Below are 25,077 nucleotides of genomic sequence, written 5' to 3'. Positions count from 1 at the left end.
GAAAGCCAAGCACCAGCCTCCTCACCTCACATCCTCCAGAAAAATTATTTGGCCTTGGGCAATTGAAGGTAAATCCAGACTTCACACTTCTCTCATCAGGTTCTGTTATTCTTTTGTTAAACAACCATAGCTTTTCCCAGCAGACGAACAAAAGCTCCTATTGTTTGCTCAATAATTTGCACAAGCGTGCTTTATTTCAAGGTTATTGAAAGCTAGCAGTTTTTACACTAAAGCCCAGATGGTTGCATTTAGTATTCCCAATGCAAAACAGGCAGTAGATATGGATAACTGCAGTATGGTAAAACGGTGGAATGATATATTGATTTTACGTTTAAACAAGTATCAACAAGCTAGTGTGTTGGAATCTCGCATGTCCATGGCAGCATATACTAAAGAAATTGAGCTACAAAAGTTTATCATAATTTTATTCAATAGACAAAGGCTATTTATTTACAGATGGTGTACAAAAGTGAAAAATGAAAACTGTTTAAACTCCACACAGGAAGACTCCACAGCTCTTGCAGAAGCAGAACTCCTGCTGTGCTATCATTGGAAAGTTTCTGCGGCTCGCTGAACTAATTTGTCTTTTAAATGTATGGATGATGATGATGTTCATACATCAACTCCACAAACACGCACAGGCAAAACGTCTGCAAACGGTTCACATTAAGTGCGAAAGATGTTTCAACCTGCTGATTTTCTAGATGCTAAAATTTGGCTCAAAACTGACTTTAGACCTTTACTTGGAGACATCTTGGGACCATGAAGTGAGGGCATGTTTCATACAGCAGAAAGTGGACAAGGCTCACTTGCACGCTGTACTGGTGGATGTATTTACCAGCAAGCACTTTCTCATTTGATCTACAAAATGTGATGTGTGCAAAGGTGACAGACAGATTTTGTATACATTTGTGCAGCAGGACTGGATTTCTTGCCACAAAAAAACGACACCACACAAAGGTCAAGAAGGAGAAAAAGCAAAACAAAATTATTTTCACTCTTTAAACACAAAAACACACACGAACACACACACACAAAAAAAAAAAAAAAAAAAAACTGGTGAGAAGGGCTGCAGGTACAAAAAAAAAGAAAAAAAAAAGAGGAAAGGTCGAGCTCTCTTTCACGCTCTGCTGCATGCTTCTGCTGCCTGGATTCCATGGTAGCTTAGCTTGACACTGATTTTGCACTGCAAGCCCTGTGGAGAAAACCAGAAACAATGCAAAAACTGGGCACTGCAGTTGCATAAAAATGGGGTCTGTTGCTTTGATGACATAGACAGTAGTTCCATAAAGCCTCCATAATGACTGCTCTGCTAAAATGAAAGGCCTGGTCACAATTTGCAGCACGTCTAACATTCAGTTTGACACTGAATAAACATTTTTACAATCTGTTAGCTCCCTTTATGGCAGTCGACTGACTGCATTTAGAGGGCATCCAAATGCTTTGAATAAAACAGCAAAGCAGTGAAAGATTTGCAGACATGTCCAATTTTTAGCCTGTGCAAGTGCTTTGTGCTGGAAAACGTTGTGAAGCCTACATTGCACAGTGGACCATGTTTATCGTATTCGACCCACGCCTCTTTACATAGGCAACGAGTCAAAACTTGACTGTTAACAATGCTCAAACATTATGCGGTTAAAATGGCAAGTCCACTCTTTGAACATGACAAAAGCAACACTGGTGAGTAACAAACATTCGTTTACAAATTCCAATAACAGAGGCTGATTCAAACATATACAGGGTGTTTCGTCCAACTAGAATGAGGAGTCTATTCAATTCACAGGAATAAAATTAACTCGAGCAGTAGGTACAGTTCACTCCCCAATAATTAGAACTCAAAGGACACTGCAAAAATATTTCAAATTACACGGAGTTAACTGATTAGCTGGTAACCTTTTGACATTTGCATACACTATTGAGAACAAGTTCTTGCATGTTCAGATTCAATTCACTGTCACAATCTAAGTCGTTTCTTGCGACGCTCTACCACCTCCTAATAAAACTTCACAAATCTCCAGTGGTTAAAAAAAATTCTTAAAATATGCGGGGGTGTGCATACATTAAAACCTTGAACAGACTGTGAATAGTTTGCAAAAAGTATATTTGCAATTCAATCCGCACAATACTTTCACTACCTCAACTCCCTAAACATTCAGATATTACAAATTTTTTCAATTCTCACACGAGATCAAGTGATGGTACACATTGCATAAACCAATGTGCTGATGGCTATAAGGGAGCCACCGCTGCATGCATGCAGCACAATCTTGGTGTTTCACGATGCAGTCAGCAAATGGCTGTAAGCCTGACTGGTAGTGATCCTCTCTCTCTAGATGGCTATACTAAAAGAGCACGCTATTGGAAGCGCCCTGGCAAAACTGGTGAGGTTACGACCTATGTGCACAGCTGCAGTTGTATGGCAGTTTTGCTTTGCAACATTCTCAATTTTCGTCCCGATCCAGAAATGTAATTATGCCATCCGCCATGCAAATGTACTACATACATGCCAATGAAATGGAAAAAAAAAGAGAAAGGTTATTAGTCTACAAAACAATATATATTACTATCACTTTTGCAAGATTCTCTCCTTATTTAATCATCCCAGTAGGTCTTGCAGGTATAGTAGTAAATTATGCTCATGATGGATAAAAACAATTTGTTGCCAATATTTCTTTTTACAGATATTTTGTGGAAAAGAATTTGCTCCCAGCATTTGTGCTCAGAATTTGACGTTCACGTACCTCTAAAAATGGAAAATTGGAGTATATTTACAATATTTACATGCTAAATCTACAAATGGGATAAGCCCACAAAGAAGACATTTGAATTAATGTTGAAGTGGAATATGATGGTGGGAAAACCTACGTACATGAAAATGTGGCCTATGCAGAATCTGTGAACTTGTTCGCAACAGAATATTATAAAGACTTAGCCACTACACCAGGTAATTAATTAACTAAGCCCCGCAATAGCTAACAGTGCTTGGATATCGCCCACAATACTCCTTCAGTTGTGTCATTGCAAGATATGGCACTCTTAACAGTTTCTAGTTATGCGAAACATCTTGTATATACAGCATATGATGCACAAATGCTAGCTGTCACTGAAGCTTTCAGGCTGAGCAAACATAAAAAATGAGATGAATCAATGCTGCCAGCACAAGCTCTGAATACAATACCTTTGAATGCACTGCTATAAGGGTCTTCCCTAGTAGTCACAGCAAGTTTCAATATACAGTCCCTGTACAGCTAATAGATTATGTAAACACCAGAGCAACAGTATAAAAGGCATGACAAATACATGGTCAAGGCTGACAGCAGCTTGCTTGCTCATTTAAGTTGATGGCACAGCATAACATTTTTGTCCTTGGCCTAAAGTTCACAGTTACTTGTTAAGTACATTGTGACTACAGTGGTCCAAGCAATTGCACTTGTGACAGTACATGTCAAGACATTCTTTCAACCTGCTTTATAGTATGCACAATGACAAAGTGTAAAAAAAAAAAATATAATAATATACCTGCATCACAAACAAAAAATGGAATGCACAGACACAATAACCACGTAAGCTAATCACCCAAATGTGACTAGCACGCTGGTAAAAAACCAGTAGTGGGCTCCCAGCGACATCTTTGCAGACAGCATGCAAAAATATTGAAGATTGCACAATAAAGGGAGATATCCCAAGACAACTGTTTAAAGCTTGTCACCTAGAAGGCTGGTTCCCACCGTTCACTACAAGGTCAGCAGCTGGTTGATGCGAGTACACAGCTCAAACTCAAGTAACAGCCCCTATATGCAGGAAATATCCAAAATCACTATGTATCACACGGGCAGTTTTAGCGACCCTTTTTTTGTAGCGTGCTCCTCTAGTAGCCGTGCGCTGCAAATACACGACCTGCCTTGCAGAAAAGGGATGAGGGGAAATGTAGCCATTACAAATTTCCTTGCAAGCACCACTTGGGCTTTTTTTTAAGGCTGCAGCTCAGAGCAATGCTTACTTAGTGTAGCTAAAAGAATGAGCCATCGTAAGCACATCTGCTAAACAGTCAGTGCTGCAGGTGACCTACTCAATCCCCAGAGCTAAGGACGCTTGCAAATCTGATCACACCTCACTTAAGGCATGTGCACATCTGTGTGGGTCTAGATGCTAACACATCTGCTTAATTATTGCCCCACTGCTTGTCACATCATTTGTTGCCAGTCATAGAAGAACATTTTCAGTGCATTGATCCACCATTTTCACAGGGCGAAAATGGCAGAGAGGAGGCTAATCGCACGAACAGGGCTTTAATGGGAAAAGGTCCATCAGCAACTGAGAACGGGAGTTTTGTGATTCTCTACCCTCACTGAACTCTAGTCATATTCCACCACTATGTAGCACATTCCACTGCTACTAAAGCTTTCAGTAATCTTGATACCAAGCACCTGTGGCATTACTGCCACCACTGATGGGTTCCACACGTACGCAACTTAAAAAAAGCGTTGAAAACAGAGGTAAAGTTCGATGTGTATCTCTTAACCGTTACCTCAATAGACACCATTGTTCTAAACATGCTGTAGTAGAACTCGTGCTCTTTTTAGCAAGCGGCAAAGGGGTATTTTAGTACGATAGGAATAACAATTTATATTTGGTGCACTAGTTTTGTGGCTGAGCTATTTGGTTTCTACAGAACAGGTTAATTTTTTCCATGATAACATTATTTTTCAGTGCTCAGCCATGACCTACCCATATCAATGAGTTTAAGCTGTTGTCATTCAAAGGCCTTTATACCCTAATAGACTCTTAGACTTCCAGCATACATATAGAGGAGTCCAAGGCAACTTGCTGCACTGATAAGGCTACCAAAACCAAGAAAGGGGACGAGCCTCTTATTCCTCCCATTGGATACATGTTTGTGCGACTCGCAAGCCATTGGAGCTGGCAAAGTAACAATGCTCGATTGGTCATTAGTAGAGAGTTTCAGTACAGCATTAGTGTGACATTAGAATCAAAAGGAATTATGTAGCATTCCACCAGCGTTTTGAAACTGTCAAACACAGTCTGGTTTACATGGAGATGAAAGGCTCTTTAAAAATGGTTGCTAGTACTGGTAATTTGCTGAAACATTATATATCAGAGCATTCTCGAACCAATTAATACAGTACTGCTCATTTCTAGCAGAAAAATGGCCACAAAATGCCTCTGTGATCAAATTATGTGAAATAAAAGTAAACATAATGGCAACATCTGGTTTAAGAAATGCAAAGTACACACCACTCATGCAAGAACAGAACACTTTTTCTTTGAACTGCGAGGCTCAGAAATATCTGTTATGTATCGACCAGTTGCAGGCAATAATAGCAGAGCAGATGGAAGAACCATTTGGCCTTGGCAGATCAGAATCGAATGTACCTCCTGAACTGTGTTTCTCAGTTTCAACTTGCTCTTCGAAGCAAGGTCGGTCACAGTGAAAGGCAGCAACTCCAGTGATGTTTTGTAAAGCATCAATGAAGACCACAACGACTGCTTAATGATCTAAAATAGATGGCTCTTGCTTGAAAGGACTGGGTCATGGTTTCACAGTAAGCGTGCAAAATCTGCAACGTAACTTGTTAAAGCTATTAGTACCTTGCCAGTGTTTCCCATGCATGCGCGCTTTGGACTACCATTCTGCTAAGCATGCAATCACACAAAGCCTGCTATACTGAAACTCTCTATTAAGTTGATAGGGTGTTGGTTGAAAGGCCGTCAAAATGCCCGTGTGACACGAGTATACGTCATGAAAAATGAAAAGCACCTTCAACGTTTCTTGTTCAGTCTATGTACTGTATGCAGTATGCATCCTCTTTTCCGGCATTTAATTTTATAAAATTTTGCTGTTCTCATTGCAGCACTTCTAGGGCACAGCAGCTGGAAACTTAGAATAGCATTATAATTTGTCAAAATAGCTTCATAAAAATGGCGCACCTACAAACCTGAACTTACATGAGCTGCTTGCGCTTTTATTTAGTTTGTGCTATCTACAAGTTTTCAACTGTGACAGCACAAAAAAGACCACGTCCTCAATGATTTGTCACTGCCGCTTTTTGCTAATCCAGAACGGAAACATGAAACTAAACCTAATTTAGGACATTAACACGAAGAAAAAGCCTGTTGTGGAAGTAATGCCATCTCTCTGGTTAACAAAATGTATACTGCTGAAGCCGTCCTGTAGTCTCCACTACAAACATAGATCTACCATTGCAAGACACGCTGGTTATGTTAAAAATGACCAAGCAGCCATTGCTTGGACGGCAGTATACCAACCAACAATGCCCACCGGTGCTAACGCCAAACACCACTTTTCGTAAACAGTTATGAGATGCACCTACTGAAGACATTGGCCACTGAAGCAGTCCACAATAGGGAACCCAAGCTCAGTTTACTGGTGCTAACACGAAAGCTGGCATTGTCTATGAAGGATTCTCTCGCAGAAGATGTGGATGGGCTAGAATATTTCTGAGCATGAGAAGGCAATATGAGTCAATGCTAGTATATAAGTTTAAATAGCAATTTTACTAAAACAGAGATTAAAAGGATGCAGAGTTGGTCTCTTGTTTAGCTCTATTTAGAATTAGCAGTGCAAAAATACAAAACATGGTGCAAAGAGCAACAGACCTTCACCACTATACGAGTGTCACGCCTCTATACTTTTGTGCCTCATTTCTTTCGTGGTGCTTTTGTCGAAACCTGCTGGCAGCGTTTGGAGGCAGGTTTTGTTTAGGCTCTAGTTAGTGCGAGATCATGACAACACCACTAAGATTTCATGGCTTTGCCTAGCTGGAAAGTATGGCACAATAAGTAAAGTAGTCTCACTTGATTAGTAGCATGCATGCACGGGCAGCTGCATTTCAGAAACAGGTTAACAGAATTATGTAAAATGAAAAGGAGTCATCTTCCTGAGGTGTGACCGTCATGGCTCTCTACAAAACAAGCAATTCCGTTACCATCACTTATAACAGCTTTTGGCAGGCTACATTGTAGTTGTTGTTTTTTTTTTGCAATGTCGCCACAGAGCGCTGGCTTTGAGCTCTAACACACTGGTCCAGTACTTCATTATGCTATTAATCTTATTAGTGATACTTTCATCAGTTGCATTGCAAGTGGACACTGAATGACCTTGGCAAAAAGAATGGCGGCTTTGCTTTAGCTGAATAAAAAGTTCTGCATTGCGATGTTTTTCTTTTTTGCTCTATTAAAATTGCTAAGTATTGCTTTTACTTTAGAAAATGAAAAACATAGCTCAGCTCTTGAACCGGAACAACAAATGGTACACAGAAGCAAGAGCATCGAAACCGTGAAATAAAACTCCAATTTTCGCACAAGCGCCGCCTTTCAGTGAAGTAATCCAGCCAACTCCACTCCCTCATTATGACATTCTCGCCGAAGAGAGAGCTGCCTGGCTGAGCTTGGAATCCCTATCGTATATATAGCCACCACCGCAGCACACTTATATGGCATAAGGCATCACTGACAACACACTGTAGCATGCCCTTTGGAAGCACATGCTGCACATACCACGGATGGGCTGCCACTTACTTAACCTGAGATATTACTCCAAGCACCGGGTGCATTTCTTAAAATGGCTGTAATATACATAATCACTGCCACGTTTTTTTGTCGTCTGGTTTCCATCAGCCAAAACATGCCAGATGAGTTTCGAAGGGTACAAGTCATTTTGTGAGCAACACAGATTACAGCAACGTGTATCTACATGTACAGCTGGCACATTTGTGAGTGGCAAGAAAAAAATGGTGCCATGTCCCATTCCAAATGATCAAGACTGCTTTCAAGACAATGATATGGTGGACTGACAAACATGGAGTACCCAGACAAACGGCACATATTCCTTCTGTCTTGCACTCTCTTGTCCAGGAACAAGGTGCCTGATTGCAAATAACACCCTAGTTCGCTCTGAGACACTGTTAACATACAAGTGCTGTTCCTGCAGCAACAAATACCTATATCTAAAAATAGCGGTACAAAAGTGTGGCACCCAGCATTTGTTAAGAAAGGCCTGTTCTACGCCGATCATGACTGGTACAAAAAAGTGTGGGAAAGGTACACCTTTCCAAAGTGCTGGAATGCCACCTTGGCTTTTACTTTTCCTTCAGGGAAGCCTCCAGAGCCTGCTGAAGAGCATCATCGTCATCCATGCCGTAATCCTGCATTAGAAAGAAAAAAAAAAAGAACGAAACACAACCATGTTTCCAAATTAGCTAGTTGAGCAACATCCCACAGTGGTGGTAGTATAAGAGCATTTAGCCCTTTTAATGCTGGAACGTTTTTGAAAAAATTTACCCCCAGTGAAAATTTTTTATTGCTAATTTTAAACAAAAATTCCTAAAGTCTGGATAAATAGGCGAACAAAAATATATAGGGAGATTATTATGATCACAGCACCAACGAAACTAACTAAAGGGGGGAACAATGACACCTCGTGAGTATCGATACACTGAGAGAGCACCAACAGAGATAAAAAGCAGCCTTCACGAGACTCCGCTAGCATCCCAACAAATATAGAGATCAACTTTTGCATTTTCGTTGCAACTGCGCGGAGAAAATAGAACCTTGAGGGCGAGTCGCGGCAAACTATGCGCAGCACCGAAGGCCACACTCAAGTTTTTTTTTTTTTTTCTTTTTTTGCTGCAAAGATGAGATGATAGCGTAAACAATAAACAATTTTGCAGCATTTCTTGTTAAGTCCTAGAAGGTCTCTGCAGGCATCCGCGTGCGTCCGAACAAAGATGGAGATAAATTTTATGCGCCTGTTGCGATTGCGCAAAGAGGCCAAAATCTGCGCCGCTACAAGCAGCATGCAACACGACGGTCAGTTTTCTTTTCCTCCGCAAGGTGGTAGCATAGACAATTTTTAGTACTTATATGTTCTAGAAGATGGCAGCACCTCCTTGTAAGCACATCTGTTCAGAAGGGCACAAAATTTCAAATGCACGCTCAGCGCAGTGCACATACAACAAAAACCCTGTGGGACAGAATTCGGCCGCAGTAAGGGAGAGTCCGGAGGCATAGGATGGTTGGAAAAATGAGACATCCAGTGTATCTCTCTAGCAACTAGTTCAAAAACGTTCTACAATTACTCATGAGATGGCACTAGCATATCAATATCATGGCTGTAAAGGCAGACGTCTTTGGCAGGTGCAAGTTGCTGCGACAAGAAATTGTCTGATTTACCTGTAAAAAGTAAGTATCTGCTATTTCAATTACAGCTTTCTCATGTATAGAGAACTCGGATATCGCTAATACCAATTCTTCTCCAAGAAGGCGCATCAGTATCCTACCTCGTGCATTAAGAAGTTTGGGTCAAAGGAGACAACTTTCGCCATTGAAAGTTTCTTTCTTTAGGCAGTGCAGCTTGAGAAAAATGGGACACTGTCCCATTTCTCCTCGCAATGAGACTAGTGCTGTGACTAGCGACACTGCTGCAAGGCTGAGCCGCATTAGCCTCGAAAGCAGTTATTTTAGTTTATTTCACATTTTGAGCTTGTAAACATTCGGTGGTATGAAAATAGCTTGAGATAACAGTCAGGCTGGCTAGATAAAAATTCATGTTAGGACATTTTAGATGGGGAACTAATTAGGCATTAAAAACGATCATACTGCTTCATTTACGAGCTCTGATTACTACTGTACTTTTCTGTGAGCATCCTGGGTGAAGGGCATAAATAGTAGGCTACAGTTACAGTGCTGCTTAATGAATGTAACGAATTAAGCGAAGACAATTTATTAGGGCTTTGTGAGGGTGCTTTATACTTGCATGCTATTGCTCCATTTGAATTTTCAGGAAGATGCCAAGGGTATACAAGTAAAAGCATCCCAAGAGGGCTCGAACATCGAACAGATTGATGTTGGATGCTGTGAGATTGGTGTGCAAAGAAAGAAAAAAGGGCCATAGCAAAAGCTCTTAAATTATCAAAATCATCCCTTGGTCGAGCTGTAAAGCAGTACAAGGGTAGCAGTGTGAGAGGCAGTATCTTGTTCAGCTCCAACTTGGTCTGCGGTATGGTCTTCACAGCAAAAGGTGACATACTCTTGAAAGAATATTTGCTCAAGGCAAGCAAGATGCATCATGGGCTTACAAGAATGCAGGTTCGTTCACTGGCATACCAGTTTGCAACAGCATTAAGTCGCAAGTGTCCAACGTCGTGGAAAGTAAACAAGTTAGCTGGAAGAGATTGGATTCTGGGCTTTATGGACGGTCATCCTGAGCTATCACTTCATCGCCTGAAGTGACCAGTCTCGGTCGGGCAAAGAGCACAACGTCGATGCCTTCTTTTCAAATTTGGAAGGCATCTACGACCGACACAAGCTAACTCCAGGTCTCACCAACTGTGATGAAACAGGCTTCACAACTGCCCACAATCCACCAAAGATTGTCGCAGCCCGTGGAGAGAACAAAACTGGCCAGGCCACATCAGCGGAACGCGGAGAATTGGCGACTGCCTTGTGCATTGTCAATTCCATAGGAAATGCTCTGCCACCGATATTCATTTTTCCACGGGTGAGATTTAAAGATTTTTTTTTCCTGAAGGGTGTCTCAGCCGGAAGTCTTGGATTGGCAAGCAGGTTGGGATGGATGTCCAGCGAACTGTTTTTATTAGCATTACAGTACACTGTGATATTATACAAAGTGCTCGAAGGAAGAACGAATTCTTTTAATTCTTGACAATCATGAAAGTCATGTCAACATCAGCACCATAAACAAAGCCAAAGAAAGCGCCGTCATTCTGTTGACCTTTCCTACACACTGTAGCCACCGCTTGCAGCCACTTGATGTATCCGAGCATGGACTATTCAAATCTCGTTTCAACGCTGCGTGCAATGACTGGCTTAAAAATAACCCAGGGAAGGCCATATCCATCCACAACGCTGAAGAACTAGTGGGGTTTGCCTACATATCAACGGTAACACAAAAGAACATAATCTCGGGGTTCCACAAACAGGCACTTTCAGTAGCGAGCCCATCACTGTGGACGACTACATGATGTCGTTCGTCATTGACAGACCCGAAGGTTCCCTTAGCGGAGAGGTCTCACCACAGGCAGCCACTGCGCTATGTGAAATAGATGGTTCCGGCCTTCTGGGAAACGTTTTGAACCCAGACGAACACTGACGCAGCTCGAAACATCCTCAGAGATGTCATCATGCCTACAGTCAAAGAAGCTGCATCGACTTCGACCGTTTCTCCCAGTCGCACTTTCCCAAGCGACTTTAGGCCCTATCCTAAGGCTGCACCGCATAACCCAGAGCAAAAAAAAAAAGAAGGAAGAAAAGTAGCACTAAAGTGCTTACAGATACCCCAGAGAAACATGCAATCAAACAGGAGAGAGGTTGGCATGGCAGAGTCGGAAAAAAAAGAGCATCGAAGACAGCCTGCCACTACCCGTCCAAAAAGAAAATTGCGTCTTCTTGACGACCACAGCTCCTCGAGTGAAGAAGAAACTGTTGCTGTTCCCTTTGACGATTCCGAAAATGACATTTCAAGTGTCGCTGAGAGGCAGATTTCTGAGGTCGAATGAAGCTTTTAAAGAGACAAAAGGTGATTTTTTCCCTTGTCAAGTTCTGTAAAAAAAAAAAAAAAAAAAAAAAAAAAAAAAAGAATTCGTAGACTATTATGCAGGTAAGTCGAGAGCAGTGATAACTTCGACGTCAGTGTCTGTTTTTTTTTTTTTTTCTTTTTCGAAACAGAGACGAGAGCTCCCAGTTTTACCTTCCTCTTCAGGACAATAAAGCATCTGTACCAATGACCGGCATTGTTATGAAGCTGCCAGTGAGTGCCAAATACTATTGAAGGAACATAAAGCACCTGCAATCCTGCTTCATGTTTGATGTGGAACTATCAACGTATAATGTTCGCTAAAAAAAGTTGCCATCACAACATTACACATGTCCCATTCCTCTCAAGTGATGTTTCACTCCAGCCTGAGGGAGGAGTGGAAGGGGACAGATTTTGGCTGTTGTAAACTATTTCTTTACACCTGCCCCAGAAGTGGTAGAGTATTGCTTCTCAGAATTTGTACAGAGTGTTTTGATTTATATTGTAAGCTATCAAACATCTGTTTGTGTTGAAAATAAAAAAATCAATAAATTTATTTATGAAAAGTGTCCAATTACTCCAGATTCTCCCCTACCCATACGGCAAAAACACCCAATGGGCTAATGTCCCAACTGGAGCATATGACAAGCCAACTAGTGCACAATGTGAAAATATGAACAAAATAACTATGCACTTCAGCCATATTTTGATTTATTTCTTTAATACTTTCTTTTTAGAATAGAGAATAATCTACTGGCAAATCTGCAAGTGTGAAAACGGTGCACACCTTTTAGCAGAAAGGTTGCATTTTTTCTGTGCCATGAGGTGCCCAGAGGATTGGTTCAATTTATAGGGTCTAAAACCCCAAAGCAACTCAGGGTATGAGAGACGCCATAGTGGAAGGCTCTAAATTTCGACCACCTGAGTTCCTTGTATACTGACACCACACAGTGTGCCTTGCTTTTCGCCTCCATCGCAGAGTGGCTACTGCGGCCAGGATTTCATCCTGTGTCCTTGGGTTCAGCAGTCGAGCCAGAGGAGGTTGCAAACTCTATGCTTTTGAGAGTCATGGAATGCATGTAGTGACCAGGGGAGCAGGCTGATGGTGTATTATACAGCACTTACAAGACTGTAAGTCAACCCCTCCCTCCCCAAATCGCATGTCCCGAAAACAGCGCTAGAATACGAACGGATAGAAAGAGACAAACACACATTTTTTTCTATTTGCACGTCTTCTAGCGCTGTTTTAATATAACGTTCAACCAACTACTCAACAAGCCACTTCGGAAAAAAATGTTGCCTGGCTGTACTACTCGTCTCCATTTCAAATCACGTATTTCGGTGATATACCACGGCCCCTCGATGGAAGCGCACTAGGTGCGGCCTGCTACGTCGCCCGAAACCGGCGCGAGGCGCCTACTTCCCGTCGTCACCGCCGCGGCGCCACCGCTCGGGGACAGCCGCGCGTGGAGAGCTGCGCCTGGCTGTGCTTTGAGGGAGGCGGCGTGGTAGAAGCCTTTTATTTTAAGGATATAAGAGCTTCGCTTCACACAATTTGGCAACACGAATTAGTATATACTGTCATGTCTAGTGTGACTATGTCAGCACTTAGCGCTTGCTCGGCAAGGATGTATACTGGAGTGTACCCCGAAAAAACCTAATGTGACGGTGGTTCAAGGCCACTCGATTAGAGAGCTCGCATTACCGTGATGTTGTATTCGGATCAAGTTGTTTGTCACATGAAAATGTCACCCGGCTATGAACAATTTGAAGCTGTTCAGCTGCCATGGTAGCCTAATGCATAACCACTTAACTATGTCGCTAATTCCGTGCGTCATTTTCATACCATTTACTCATTCCTGCATACAGCTTTTATACACGAATTGATGTCAACCTGTTCTAAGCTGCCAGCACTATTCAATAAAAAAAATGTCCTACAATGAGCAACCTCTGTGAAAATGCAACAAGTAACCAACCTTTCTATCTCATTCTGACAAATGTTACGGTAGAAATATGAAGATGTTTATTAGGTTAAATCTAGATGATAACCTGGGATCTTCGACTCAGTTGGAGACCTTAAACTTTGTACACCTGAGCGCTATCTGTCATGGCTTCCCGCATTTTGCATGACCGGACAAACTAAGCGCGCTTCATAGAGCCGGTCTGCCTCAAGGTGCTACGTATATGCGCCGAAAGCTTTTATTGCTATTTTTATTGGCTGCTCGCAAACCCATTTAATTTTGCTGGTTTTCAATTTTCAATGGAAGAACGCGCATCGAGTGTTCCTGTTATGAAACTCTTAGCTACGATCACAAGAATGTTCACGCTTCAGTGCGAAACTGCAGCCGAGATTCAGCGAGCAGCCGAGTACGCTTATTAAATGGCCACGCACAAAAAGGAAGAAAATTACCAATTGCAGACGGAAAACCTTTCTTGAGAGAGGTTTATGTCATAGCCATAAACGTTGCTCCACTGTTCAGTTGACATTTCGAGCCCAGCTCACTATCAGTGAGTGCAGCAACATAATGATATCTTGCATAGCGCTTTAGCATGGGCACAATAATTGTTTCCATAGATTAGCTGCAGGTACTGTGTACAGTGAGAAAACAATGATGAAATCAAAAGTTTACACAGCTTGCTCCTTTGCAGCACCTCTTCAGAGTTCATCACCCTGTTAATAAGGTGCTCATAAGCTGACAAAGCTTAATTACTTCCTTTGCGGGGTAAATCAAGCATCCATTGTCCTTGGTTTTCATTAACCTGTAACTGGTCCAGTTGACTCTTATTTCCTGCAACAGGCTCTTGCAAGACTGGTATGTCGCCTCAAAACCATTACCAAATATCGCATAAATTAAGCAACAACCCGGTAGTGATAACCAAAACTTGGGGTTCTTAAGTCTCCTTGCAAAGCTTCGTTAGAGTACCCGCACTTTGCTACCTGCTTATTCACCGTATCCCGTAATTGCTGCCTCTGTCACATATCATTCGAATCCAGCCTTAAGCCACCGCATTATATGAAATAGCACCCTACACATAGCTATATACAGCCCCTCTTTACCGAAGCCGTACGAACGTACCCTATAGGAGTATAGTGTGCCTGGCTTGGGATCTAAACGTCCCACTTTCAATAATTCCCATTTCACCCTTACATCTTATTGACTCTCTCTACTTTGGCAGCTCCTGCCACATTGAACATGTCATGTGTTCTCATTGCTCCAAAGGTGTCTGGCCATATCACCAACTAAAGTGCCTCTTACCAGAGAGGTATTTTTCCGACTTTCCGCCGACAGAGCGGACGCCGAATTTTCTTTGGAAAGTGGCCTTTCAGTTTATCGCATCGGCTCAAAGAGTCTCAAGAGTATAAACAAATGTTGTATGTACAGGTTCCTTTGCTTGCAAGGCCGCTCAGACTAGCGCGGCAAAATTTAGAACAAATTGTATACTTATATAAAAAAAAGAAAACATTCGTACCTTTTTCTGATATGTCCTCGCAACATAACCTGCGAGAAAAGCTTCTGGTGCTACCTCATCGCGTTCATCTGCTTCACAACACATCTTTAAAAATCATAGTTCACTGGCCAGCTCCCTGGTAACTAAATAGGTTAAACAACGTGACGGAATCACAGGAAAAGAGGACGACACAACTAGCCCGGTTATGCCTTCTTCTTCTCCTGTGTTCCCGTCACGTTGATTGCACTGTTAACCTATAATTAATCACCAACAAATCCAATCTGCTGTCCCTTGTAGCAAATTCAATGGCAGCTTATAGGGCATTATGCTTCAGCATCTAGACTTTTTAACCTCAGCGCTGCTTTCATTTCAGAGGAAGCGAGTGCATTTCCACTCCTCGCTGCTGCCTTTACCTGAAGTGTGCTCAGCAGATAAAATTAAAGGGTCTCTTAGATGTCTCTTAAGCGGAAGACGGTGAAAGCCTACTCTTCTATCATTTGCCTCTCATCGTTTTCCACGTCATTTCAAGTCATCGTTTGATATATTGGTCGTTTCCCACTCATGATGAGTCTGCCTGCGTAGTCATTGCAGCCCTTACAACTCATAACTAAGCAGGTTACTCATTTAGAATCAGCAGTGGTCATTACATGTCGTCGTTTCACATATTGGTCATTTCGTAGTCATTAGCAGTAATGATGAGTCATGCCTAGCTATTGTAGTCATTACCACACATCGCTAAGCATGTTTACTCATTTCTAATCAATTGCGGTCATTACATGTCGTAGTTTGATATACTAGTCATTACAAATCATTTTAGTCATTATTAGCCATTATTAGCCATTAGCATTAGTCATTACCTCTCTCAATGTCTATTTATAACTTTTATTGATTACCTGTCACTATCAATCATTTTCATTCTTAATCTCCCTCCTTGCACGTCCGCTTTTGCGACTGACACACCAGTGCGCAGATGCGACGCACAGATTACTGGCAAACTTCTGCGTACAAATTTCCGCTCCATGAGCCTAGAACGGCTTTCGCCTTAAGAAACAAACGCATCCCGTCTCATCGTTACCGTGCTTGCACACGCGCAAACAAAAATGTTTGCGTTTACCACGCAGACGCGAGGAGAACGCGTTCAGAAAGGAAGCAAACTGCACACTCAGAGCCGGCAACCCCGGCGGCGACGTGTCCCCGAATAGTGGCGCCCTCAGCAGAAATAGCGGGCGCAAATGTAAACTCCCCAAGGACGCGCTTATCCATTGACGGCGGCGCGATGCAGCAGGCCGCACCCAGTGCGCTTCCATCGAGCGGCCGTGGATATACACTGCAACCTTAGTCTCCAGCTCTGAATAGCATACCAACTGTATCCCTCGGAAGCCTCTTTACTTGGCATTGACAATTTTGTCTCACTGCCACCGCCATTCCCCCATAACCTGTTTAGAACCTTCTAACTTGTGGCCCACAAGGCAGTTCTTTTTTTGGCATAAATGATAGCCGCCTCTTTGAATGCTGCGCGGAACAAGCGCCGAATGCTTTTTGGACTAAGAGCTCATGACGAAGCATGCGGCCGGTCGTAAAGAAGTGCGAACTCATGAACCACGCGCCAATTCAACGAACGATCGGTGTTGGCTTTTCCATCAACCACCAACACTCCCTAGAAGTGCCGCCGTGTCACGTGACCCTACGCGACTGACGCGCAAAAAGCGAGCGTCACCGTGATTAGAGAAGTGGCTCTTCCGTAAACAATCGACACTCCTGCAGGTGCAGTTCGTGTTGCGCAGTAAGATTTAGAAAAGAAAAATGCTTCCTGAGAAGCCCACGCAGTAATTTAATTTTGCACTTGAAGCCGTTGAGCAAATAAATTTGCTGTATCCTCCCTGATATAGTTTTTATCTTTCTCTTATTAAAAAGCATGCCATGCTTTGGTTTCGATTTTGAATAGACCACCCCCTTTCCCACACTTCTGAATTGCGAATTCTAAAAAAGGGGTTGGCTTACAAACGTGTAAATATGGTACTACTAAGCACATTTATCCGTTTGCAGCTACAATTTGATTTGGCCTCCAGTAGAGCGGAAAAAAATGTTTAAATTAACCTTCAGTTCGAATTGCCGAATGGATTCAAAAATATTGCCAAAAAACAGTTTGCATTACAGTAATTTGACGGTTGTCTGCATTTCAGACGAAACCCAAGTGAAAATAATAGTTTTTCTTATCAAGTGCTTGACTTTGCAGACACTTGAAGGAACTGTAAAAGCCTCCCTACACTTTTTGCAGAGCTACTCAGTGGTATTGATGCTCCTGCACAAAACAGCCCGTCTCGTTTTAGGGATGCTTCACTGCACAACCGCACAGTGAAGCATTGTGGAGAAACTGTGTGACCAGCTGTTAGCAGAACGAGGATGCAGATGTGGGACATATGTGCATGTGTTAGAAAAGCGTGGCACTATCCCCAAACAAAAATAAAACAGTGACGCCCCAAGCACTATCCTATGCGCACGCATCCAGCCATTGCCGCGGGACGGCATGAAGTAAAAGCAAATCCAAAACTATGCGACTGAGCTTTATTTCTGAAATGGCAAACTTCTGATCGTCATACGTGCCACAGTGCGCATGCACATACAGCATGCGAGCACTTACGTGCGTGGCCACAAAGTGTGCCGGCACAACAGTTACATGCAATTTAGGTTTCGAGAAGCTTATTTCGGTGATCGCTGGTGGAGCGTGTTGTACTTCAATTTGTAGCCTGCCGCCAGCGCATTTGCCGCATACGGCCCATCGTTGGAATCTACTCTGTTGGACACAGACAAAGAGCAGTGATCGGCCATTGCGACACTGTTCACTGCGGTGCGCCACAGCTTATCACACTCGCTTTTCGCACATGTGCCCCCTTTACACCGGCATCGGTCGGCACCATGCTGTTTGTTCAAATTATCCCAAGTTCCAAATTAACAGGGTTAGAAATAAACAGACTTACTTTAGACCAAAAGCTGCATGAAAACTGATTCAGTATCCCATTGAGCAGAATTATTTAAGATTGCAATGGTTGTAAATATTTTTGCTCGAGTTCATGGAAAAATAGAATAGATGAATGACAGCTAATACAAACAGCAGTAAAATCAATTAGCTGCTATTAACTTCAATTCAGAAAAGCTCGTGCCACCAGCCTTTCGTGAAAGCCGCAACAATGACAGCTTCAGGACAAACATCACGAGTGAACCTAGGTGTTGAGAATGTGGATGCGGCTGCCTTGTCTTTTAAGCAAGCGCCCAGTGTTGCTCAACCAATTACTCGCCTAAATTTGGCGTTGCATACTTACAATGGTCATTTGTTGCATAGATTGCCGTTTAGGCGCAACAAGTCAGATTGGTACAAAATGGCGCAGCACTTCCACCTCTGAGTGACGAACCCCTTCTGGTTCTGGTTTATGAGATTTAAATGTTCCAAACCGACTCGGGCTACAAGATATGCTGTAATAGAGAGCTCAGGGAATTTCGACCACCTCGGGTTCCTTGACGTGTAGACATTGCACAGCACACGGGCGTCTTGCTTTTCGCCTCCATCAAAAGCAGCCACCACGACCGGGATTTTATCTTCCTTCCTTGGGAAACAGTCGAGAGCGCTAACCACTGAGCCAATGCAGCGGTAATGAGCTCCTTCATATAAGGCAAAATGACCGACGCAGAAATACAGCTCCTAAAGGACCTTGGAAGAGCTATATATATATCAAGGTAGGCCAACTTGCCAACATTTACTTGCTAGTTGAAAAACTAAACAGTTATTTAAATTTTGTGCGCTTTACTCGATAGCCCACTGCGCTTCAGCTGTCCTGTAATGGAAGAGTGCTACCAAAGTATGAGGTAACCACCAATCACAAAAGAAGCTCTTCACAGCATTTTTTTTTTTTTGCATTGCGCCAATCAAACGTGACATACAAATTTAAACCAAAGATACTGACTGACCTACCGTAATGATCATAGAACAAAAATGTTCCTCACCCCCACCGACTGACTGCAGACAGTGGTAAAATGAGGATATTTCACTCACCACATAAGTGTCATACTCAAAGCGGTGCCTCAGGTTCAGGTGGCTTAGAAAGTTGATGGACTTCTGGTGAGGATTGCCCCATGGCATGGATGCACACACCGGGCAGACCTTTGCAAACAAACCAGGAATTCAATATTCCTCGTCAACGAGGAATTTTAACCCAGTACAGTTAAACCTCTGCACAATGAAAATCTATGTAGCGAATTCCTCGATAGTACAAAGTTTCTCAGTTCCCCAACACCGCATTGAAGCACAAATACTATTTGGAAACAGCATGTAACGAACGGGTAGTCAAGTTACTGGAAATCTGACAGGACCGTGCGAAAGTTTCATGACAATAAGATAAAAAGACACGAAAGAAATGTCTACGACTGCAAACAGTGATCGCAGTTGATGTAACGTGTTGTGCTCCAATGCCAATGATGGATCTACGATGCACCTGCCATGGTTATATGGTGCTTGAAATCCCCTCCCCACGTTTAGGGGAGAGGGGAACAGATGTTTTAGTGGCTTGGAGGCATGATGAGAATAGAGGCATGCACAGCCAGAATGAGGGAAGAACCTGGATGTTAGCTACTGTAGAAAGTGGAGGCTATGACAAGTGCCAAATTATAAGCAACCACAGGGTGATGCTACGAAAAGAAGCAGAAGGGTGAATACGGTAAAGAAAAAATTATGGAGAGAACAGAGAAATGACGCAACACAAGGGCGAGCATGAAAGGTGGAGGAGGGGTAACAGATGGAGCGAGAGAGAAGTAACGGAAGAGGGAAAGGCAAAAGCTTAAGGTGGAAAGTTGAGCAGGAGAGTACAGTGGGGGCAGGCGAGAGGGATCGAGCGCAGTTTGTACTCTACACTGCCTGATGCGCAATGTGCCATGGTGAAATATGAGCACACAGAGCACAGTGTGCCCACACTGCCCACGTGCTACCCGAGACGAGGCAGCTGAGGCGTGGTGACAGCCTCACATAACTTACGGATAGACCGCGCCTTTCGAATTCAGGCGTTGGCCTGGTACACATGCACGCACATCTCTGAAATACTGTGCAGCAAAACGAAAATATTTGAAGAGCTGTGCTCAAATTTTGCATTAGCGAGCACTGTAACTGTCTATAAATTTTTTCTTTAATTTATGAGCAATGGTTGATGCCAATAAGACATGACTGCTTTGAAGCCACAGTTAAGCCATTAAAATTCTACAAACAAAACTATCTCAATTTCCCCATGTATCACAGAAAAAATGAAAAGCAAATAGGACTGTAGGCAGCAGTGTACAATGCAAATAATTAGTGCCAACTAATACAAACTGTCCCTTGAGAGCCACATACTCAAAGAGTAAGTGACAGCACAGCCAGGCTTTTGCTTTTTGAGAACGTAGCATGAAAAAAAACGAGGACACAAAAGACGGGAGGGACATGACACGCGCACTCAGAGTCTTTTTGCCCAATGTGAGCAGCCAGCTAAAGCACTATAGACACCAATTTTCCGCTTGCATATTTTCTTCCAAAGGATCCGTCGGACATTAGCATACATGGATCGCCAAGTAGCATCCCCCGACGACCACTAATATTTTAATTTGCTTTCTTCTTGTTTCTTTTTTGATTTCAGCAACAGAATAATGACTGTGATGCGCATTGAGTGTTTAAGTTACATGAGGCATGAAAAAAAAAAAAGCCTTTAATACAATCGCTAATACGTAGTTTTAGATTGCTACAACGCTTAAGCCAGCCCCCTTCAACACCTGGAACAACAAAAAACAGCATATCAGCAGTTTGAAGATTTTTTTCATCCTTACATCACAAAATATTTCTTAACCATCACAGCTGTTGCTTGCTTGCAAAAGTTTGATTATAAATTAACTAGCATCCGCCACGGTGGTGCAGTGGTTAGGGTGCTTCACCACTGTGCCCCAGGATGTGGATCGCATCCAGGCCTCGGCGGCTGCTTTTCGATGGAGGCAAAAAGCAAGGTGCCCGTGTACTGTGCGATGTCAGTGTACGTTAAAGATCCCCAGTCGTTCGAAATTTCCGGAGCCCTCTATTACAGCGTCTCTCATAGCCCGAGTCACTGTGAGATGTTAAACCCCATAAACCAAATCTATAAATTACGTTAGCAAATACCATGTGGGGGCACATATATTTCAATATTTTATTTATCATTACAGAGAAGCAAACATCAACATAACTAAATCGACAGCTTGGTTTATTTTATAAGACAATGTCCAAAATCAACTCAAGCTATGAAGGATGCCTGAGTAAAGAGCTTTGGAAATTTCAGCCATTTGGCGTTCTAAACATGCACCGACATTGCATAGCACATGGACACCTGCTTTTTGCCTCCACTGGCAGCTGGGATGTAGTCCCACGTTCCTAGGTTCAGATGCAGTGTGTTCTAACCACTAGGCCACAGCAGCGGGACCATAACTAAACAGAGAAGTCTTTTAACATGATTTACATGCAAAAGGCCACATATATGCTGACATATAAAACAATATGTGGCCCTTTTTAGAACCTACCACGGATTGCGGGCTGTTGTAGTGATTAGCATTGCAGTGGTCCCTCAAGGCGGCCAGATCCAAATTGACAACGCCACAGTATGGGCAAGGAAATGTGCAACGGTTCTCCTTGCCAGATGACTGGCCGTGTGGAGGCTGGTAGACAGGGGGAGCGGCAGCGGCCCCCTCCAATTCATCCGAGCAGCTGTTGTGGTGAGCCCGCAACTTGGACAGCAAAAGCTGGGAAAGCCAAAGGCCCTTTATGACAGGTTGCTCTCTTATTGGATCCCCACAATGTGCATACAATTGGTGGCACAGCTTACCACTTTCCTGCACCCAGAGCAGGGTGCCTTCAGAGTAGCAATACTCTTGGCAATGTCTTTAGCACGCACAGTCTTGCTTGGGTCAAACGTTGAACGGCACAGTGGGCACTTAGGGTCATCCTGCTTGCAATTGGCCAGGCATCCATTGCAGAAACTGAAAATCAAGGGGAATTGGCAGAAAAATAACCATCCAGGAGTATAAATGTGTATTCTTGTGGCAGCATGTGCTTTTTGTCTTCACATAGATTGAAATAGAATGGGGAGTGGGCACAGCTGTCAGGAAAAAATTTGTTGGAGGCACTTGGATCTCTCTCAAGAGCAGTAAGGTGCCTTTCCTGCGATTCTTTTCACTCATTTTCTCTTTGTTTACTGCTTGTACTTTTTTCTATTTTACTTTAGACTGACTGTTTTTGATGTAACGCAATGACAAGGCCTGACATTAAAGCTTTACAACATCCTGGTACGTTTTTTGCAAAACTTTGATGTATTTTGCATAATTTCAACGTCCGTGGCTATTTTAATGTCTGTGCACTATATCGATGTCCTCGGGTATTTTGACATCAAATTGACTCCTTTAGGTCTAATTAATTAATTATTTCATATTAATAAAACTATGCGAACAAGAAATCTTTTTCACCTTCTACCTCATACAACCATACATTTACTCATTAACCAATTTCTTAACAATGGCGGAGTGACACCTTCTGCAAATGCACGAACCCTGTCCACACTCATGAGCCTATAAAGGCCTTCACATCAACATTTTATACTCATATTGACAGTTTTAAAGTTTGATCAGGCCTAAAACTGCCAGACATGCCCAAGTCATCACTTGTGCTCTGTGGTATGCAGAGTTTCAACTTCCTGAAGCTACACATGGACTATGAGGGACTCGATAGTGGATGGCTTCGTATTCATTTAATTGGACTACCTGGGTTTCTTTAATACCCACTGATCTTGCTTTTCACTTCCATTTAAATACAGCCACTGCAGCCTGGGATTAGTAGCAAAGGGATTGCCGAAGAAACTGAGCCACCATAATGGGTTCGTGAAACATGAAATGATGTGATGCAATTTTTTGCGTGCACCACAAGGTATTCTGGGGTACATGCTTTCAACAAATCTCAATATATATATTATATATATATATATATATATATATATATATATATATATATATATATTTGCAGCATCTGATTGAACTCTGTTAAGGCCTGCACACACTGCAGTCGATATCAACAACCTGTGCAAAATGTCACAGCTTTTACAGCACATTAACAACTACTCAAACCCCTCCTTTTTTTTTTTTTGCTTCAAAGGATATTTATTCTCCCAATACTTAAGGAAATGCAAGAAAGCAGCACAATCTAGTTTCTGTGGGGTGATTCAACAAAAATCAAGTTCAGTACTCAAGTTGAGCAGTAAGTTTTTTTTTTCACTGCCTGCTGTATGACACACCATTGTTGCTTGCACAAGGTATAAACCTGTGTACAATCAAATCTGTTTTTCAGATGTTGGAATATCTTTTTGTCCTTTTAATGGTGAACGGTCGCCCCAAGAATTAGAATTGCACTGCATTATAGCATTGAAAATCGGTAAACATACAAACGTTAACCTACAGCACATTGTACAGTGAAGGAGAAGCACTTTTCAATCACTGATAACTGCTTCTCCACAATGCAAAGGCTGCGACAGAATCGAAAGGGTCAATTATGAAAAAATAAAAGAATGAGAAATGCATTATCTTCAAAATTGAGTTTAAAGCGCCCCTTCAAATTACTCAGTAAGGAAAAAAGGACATGGTACTCAAAAAGCGACGACAAACCAGTTGATATTTGCTTTAACACAGAAGCAACTTCCATGTGAATTCCGAGCGCGGCTTTCAAATAATTCAATTCATTGACAACTGCAGACTCCTAAACGATCGCAGTGTACTGAACACAGAGAAGTCTGTCGCTTCGGTGTATGCGCAAAAACGTACCTAAAAGGCACCTTCCGACAGCTGTTCGAGACTTTGTGTTCTTTTGCGACGTCATAATATAGGGCGAAAGGAAGAACAAAGGATTATTCGCTAAGAGGACGATTCGCAGCCTTTGTGTAGCGATTTTTCTCAAAAGCGAGCACAGCACGCGCACCACAGCGCACACCGGGCCCCGCGCGCTGCCAATCGTGATGCGCCGGAAGTTCGTGGAAGCACGCGCCACTGTTCCATTGAAGTGCGCATATCAGCTGTTGCGTATACGTAGTACTGCTGTAACAAAGGATGCACGCATCGTTGCGAAACCCTTCTCCTCTAACTGCGTTTCGCCAGTCACTGCTGCTGTTTACATCCGCGTCGTGGCTCAAGGCTGGTCTTTACGCGATCCCTAGGAGTCCGAAAGACGTCCAAGACCCCCCGCATAGCAACAGCAGACCTCGGCGAGGGTAGAACGCCAAAACCGAAACTCTTCCCAGGCTCGCGACGGTTTCTCCACAAGCGTCGAGATCAGCTGCTCACAGCGCCCGATTCAGTGTAGTTGCACAAATATAAATTCACACACGACTGTCGAGCCGACACTGTTACAGGCGGCTCAAAAACAAAGACGCGCGTTCGAAAACGCGTTTCACTTGCAACGGACTCGAAGCGCAACGAGTAAAACCTCGCGAGTTTACAAAAAACAAAATTACTAATCAACAGCAAAAAAATAAAGGCACTAGACTCTAAGCACGTAATCAGTAGGAGTTAAAATCTCACAAAGGATCGAACGAACGCGGCACAAAGGGGATTGTGATGCGTTCCACGAGTCGAGAAGAACAAAGCGAGCCTTACGTGTGCCCACAGCTGATCGTGACTGGCTTCTGAAAAATCTCCAGGCAAATAGGACAGATGAACTCTTCCGTGCTGCTGACCATACTACTTGTTGTCTTGAAAAGAGAAAGCCTCGCCATCATCGTGACTTGAGTTCTAAGCACCGAAGGCTACAGTGTGAAGTCGCAAAATTAATGCGCAGCAATGCGCTCATTCTACAGAGCACGCGCCTGATTGTCGTCGTCGTCGTCGTCGAACGCTGCCCCTCTGTTTTCGTCTGTCAAGCTTGTAGCTAATGTCATAAAAAAATTATTGCAACCTATTTGCAATATTTGTATTGCAAAACAGCTATTGATGTAAAATATACAGTATGAGTTGTCAAAATATAGCGATTTCACGTC

General features: G+C 42.8%; 1 protein-coding gene and 2 pseudogenes across 4 annotated transcripts; 2 read left to right on the top strand and 1 right to left on the bottom strand.

Annotated features, from left to right (window-relative positions):
- Positions 1 to 408: 408 nt before the first annotated feature.
- LOC146202710 (E3 ubiquitin-protein ligase RNF166-like) lies at positions 409 to 25,058 on the bottom strand. Of its 4 annotated transcripts, XM_084588261.1 has the most exons (6): positions 24,698 to 25,055; positions 21,889 to 22,042; positions 21,587 to 21,805; positions 19,074 to 19,181; positions 8,089 to 8,186; positions 409 to 1,195 (listed from the first exon to the last, which is right to left on the bottom strand). In XM_084588261.1, exons 1-5 carry the CDS (start codon positions 24,817 to 24,819, stop codon positions 8,121 to 8,123), a joined length of 669 nt encoding a protein of 222 aa, XP_084444387.1. In that variant the 5' UTR covers positions 24,820 to 25,055; the 3' UTR covers positions 409 to 1,195; positions 8,089 to 8,120. The 4 variants fall into 4 exon arrangements, with proteins under 4 accessions (XP_084444387.1, XP_084444389.1, XP_084444386.1 ...); XM_084588263.1 differs by lacking the exon at positions 19,074 to 19,181 and having other exon boundaries at positions 24,698 to 25,058; XM_084588260.1 differs by having other exon boundaries at positions 409 to 8,186; positions 24,698 to 25,054.
- LOC146202712 (uncharacterized) lies at positions 9,828 to 10,555 on the top strand (annotated as a pseudogene).
- LOC146202711 (uncharacterized) lies at positions 10,616 to 11,591 on the top strand (annotated as a pseudogene).
- Positions 25,059 to 25,077: the final 19 nt, after the last annotated feature.

This window comes from Amblyomma maculatum, chromosome 1 (genome assembly GCF_055883805.1).
Source record: "Amblyomma maculatum isolate TAMU_Amacu chromosome 1, ASM5588380v1, whole genome shotgun sequence".
Classification (NCBI taxonomy): Eukaryota; Metazoa; Arthropoda; class Arachnida; order Ixodida; family Ixodidae; genus Amblyomma; species Amblyomma maculatum.
This window is presented reverse-complemented; position numbering and strand designations above follow the sequence as displayed.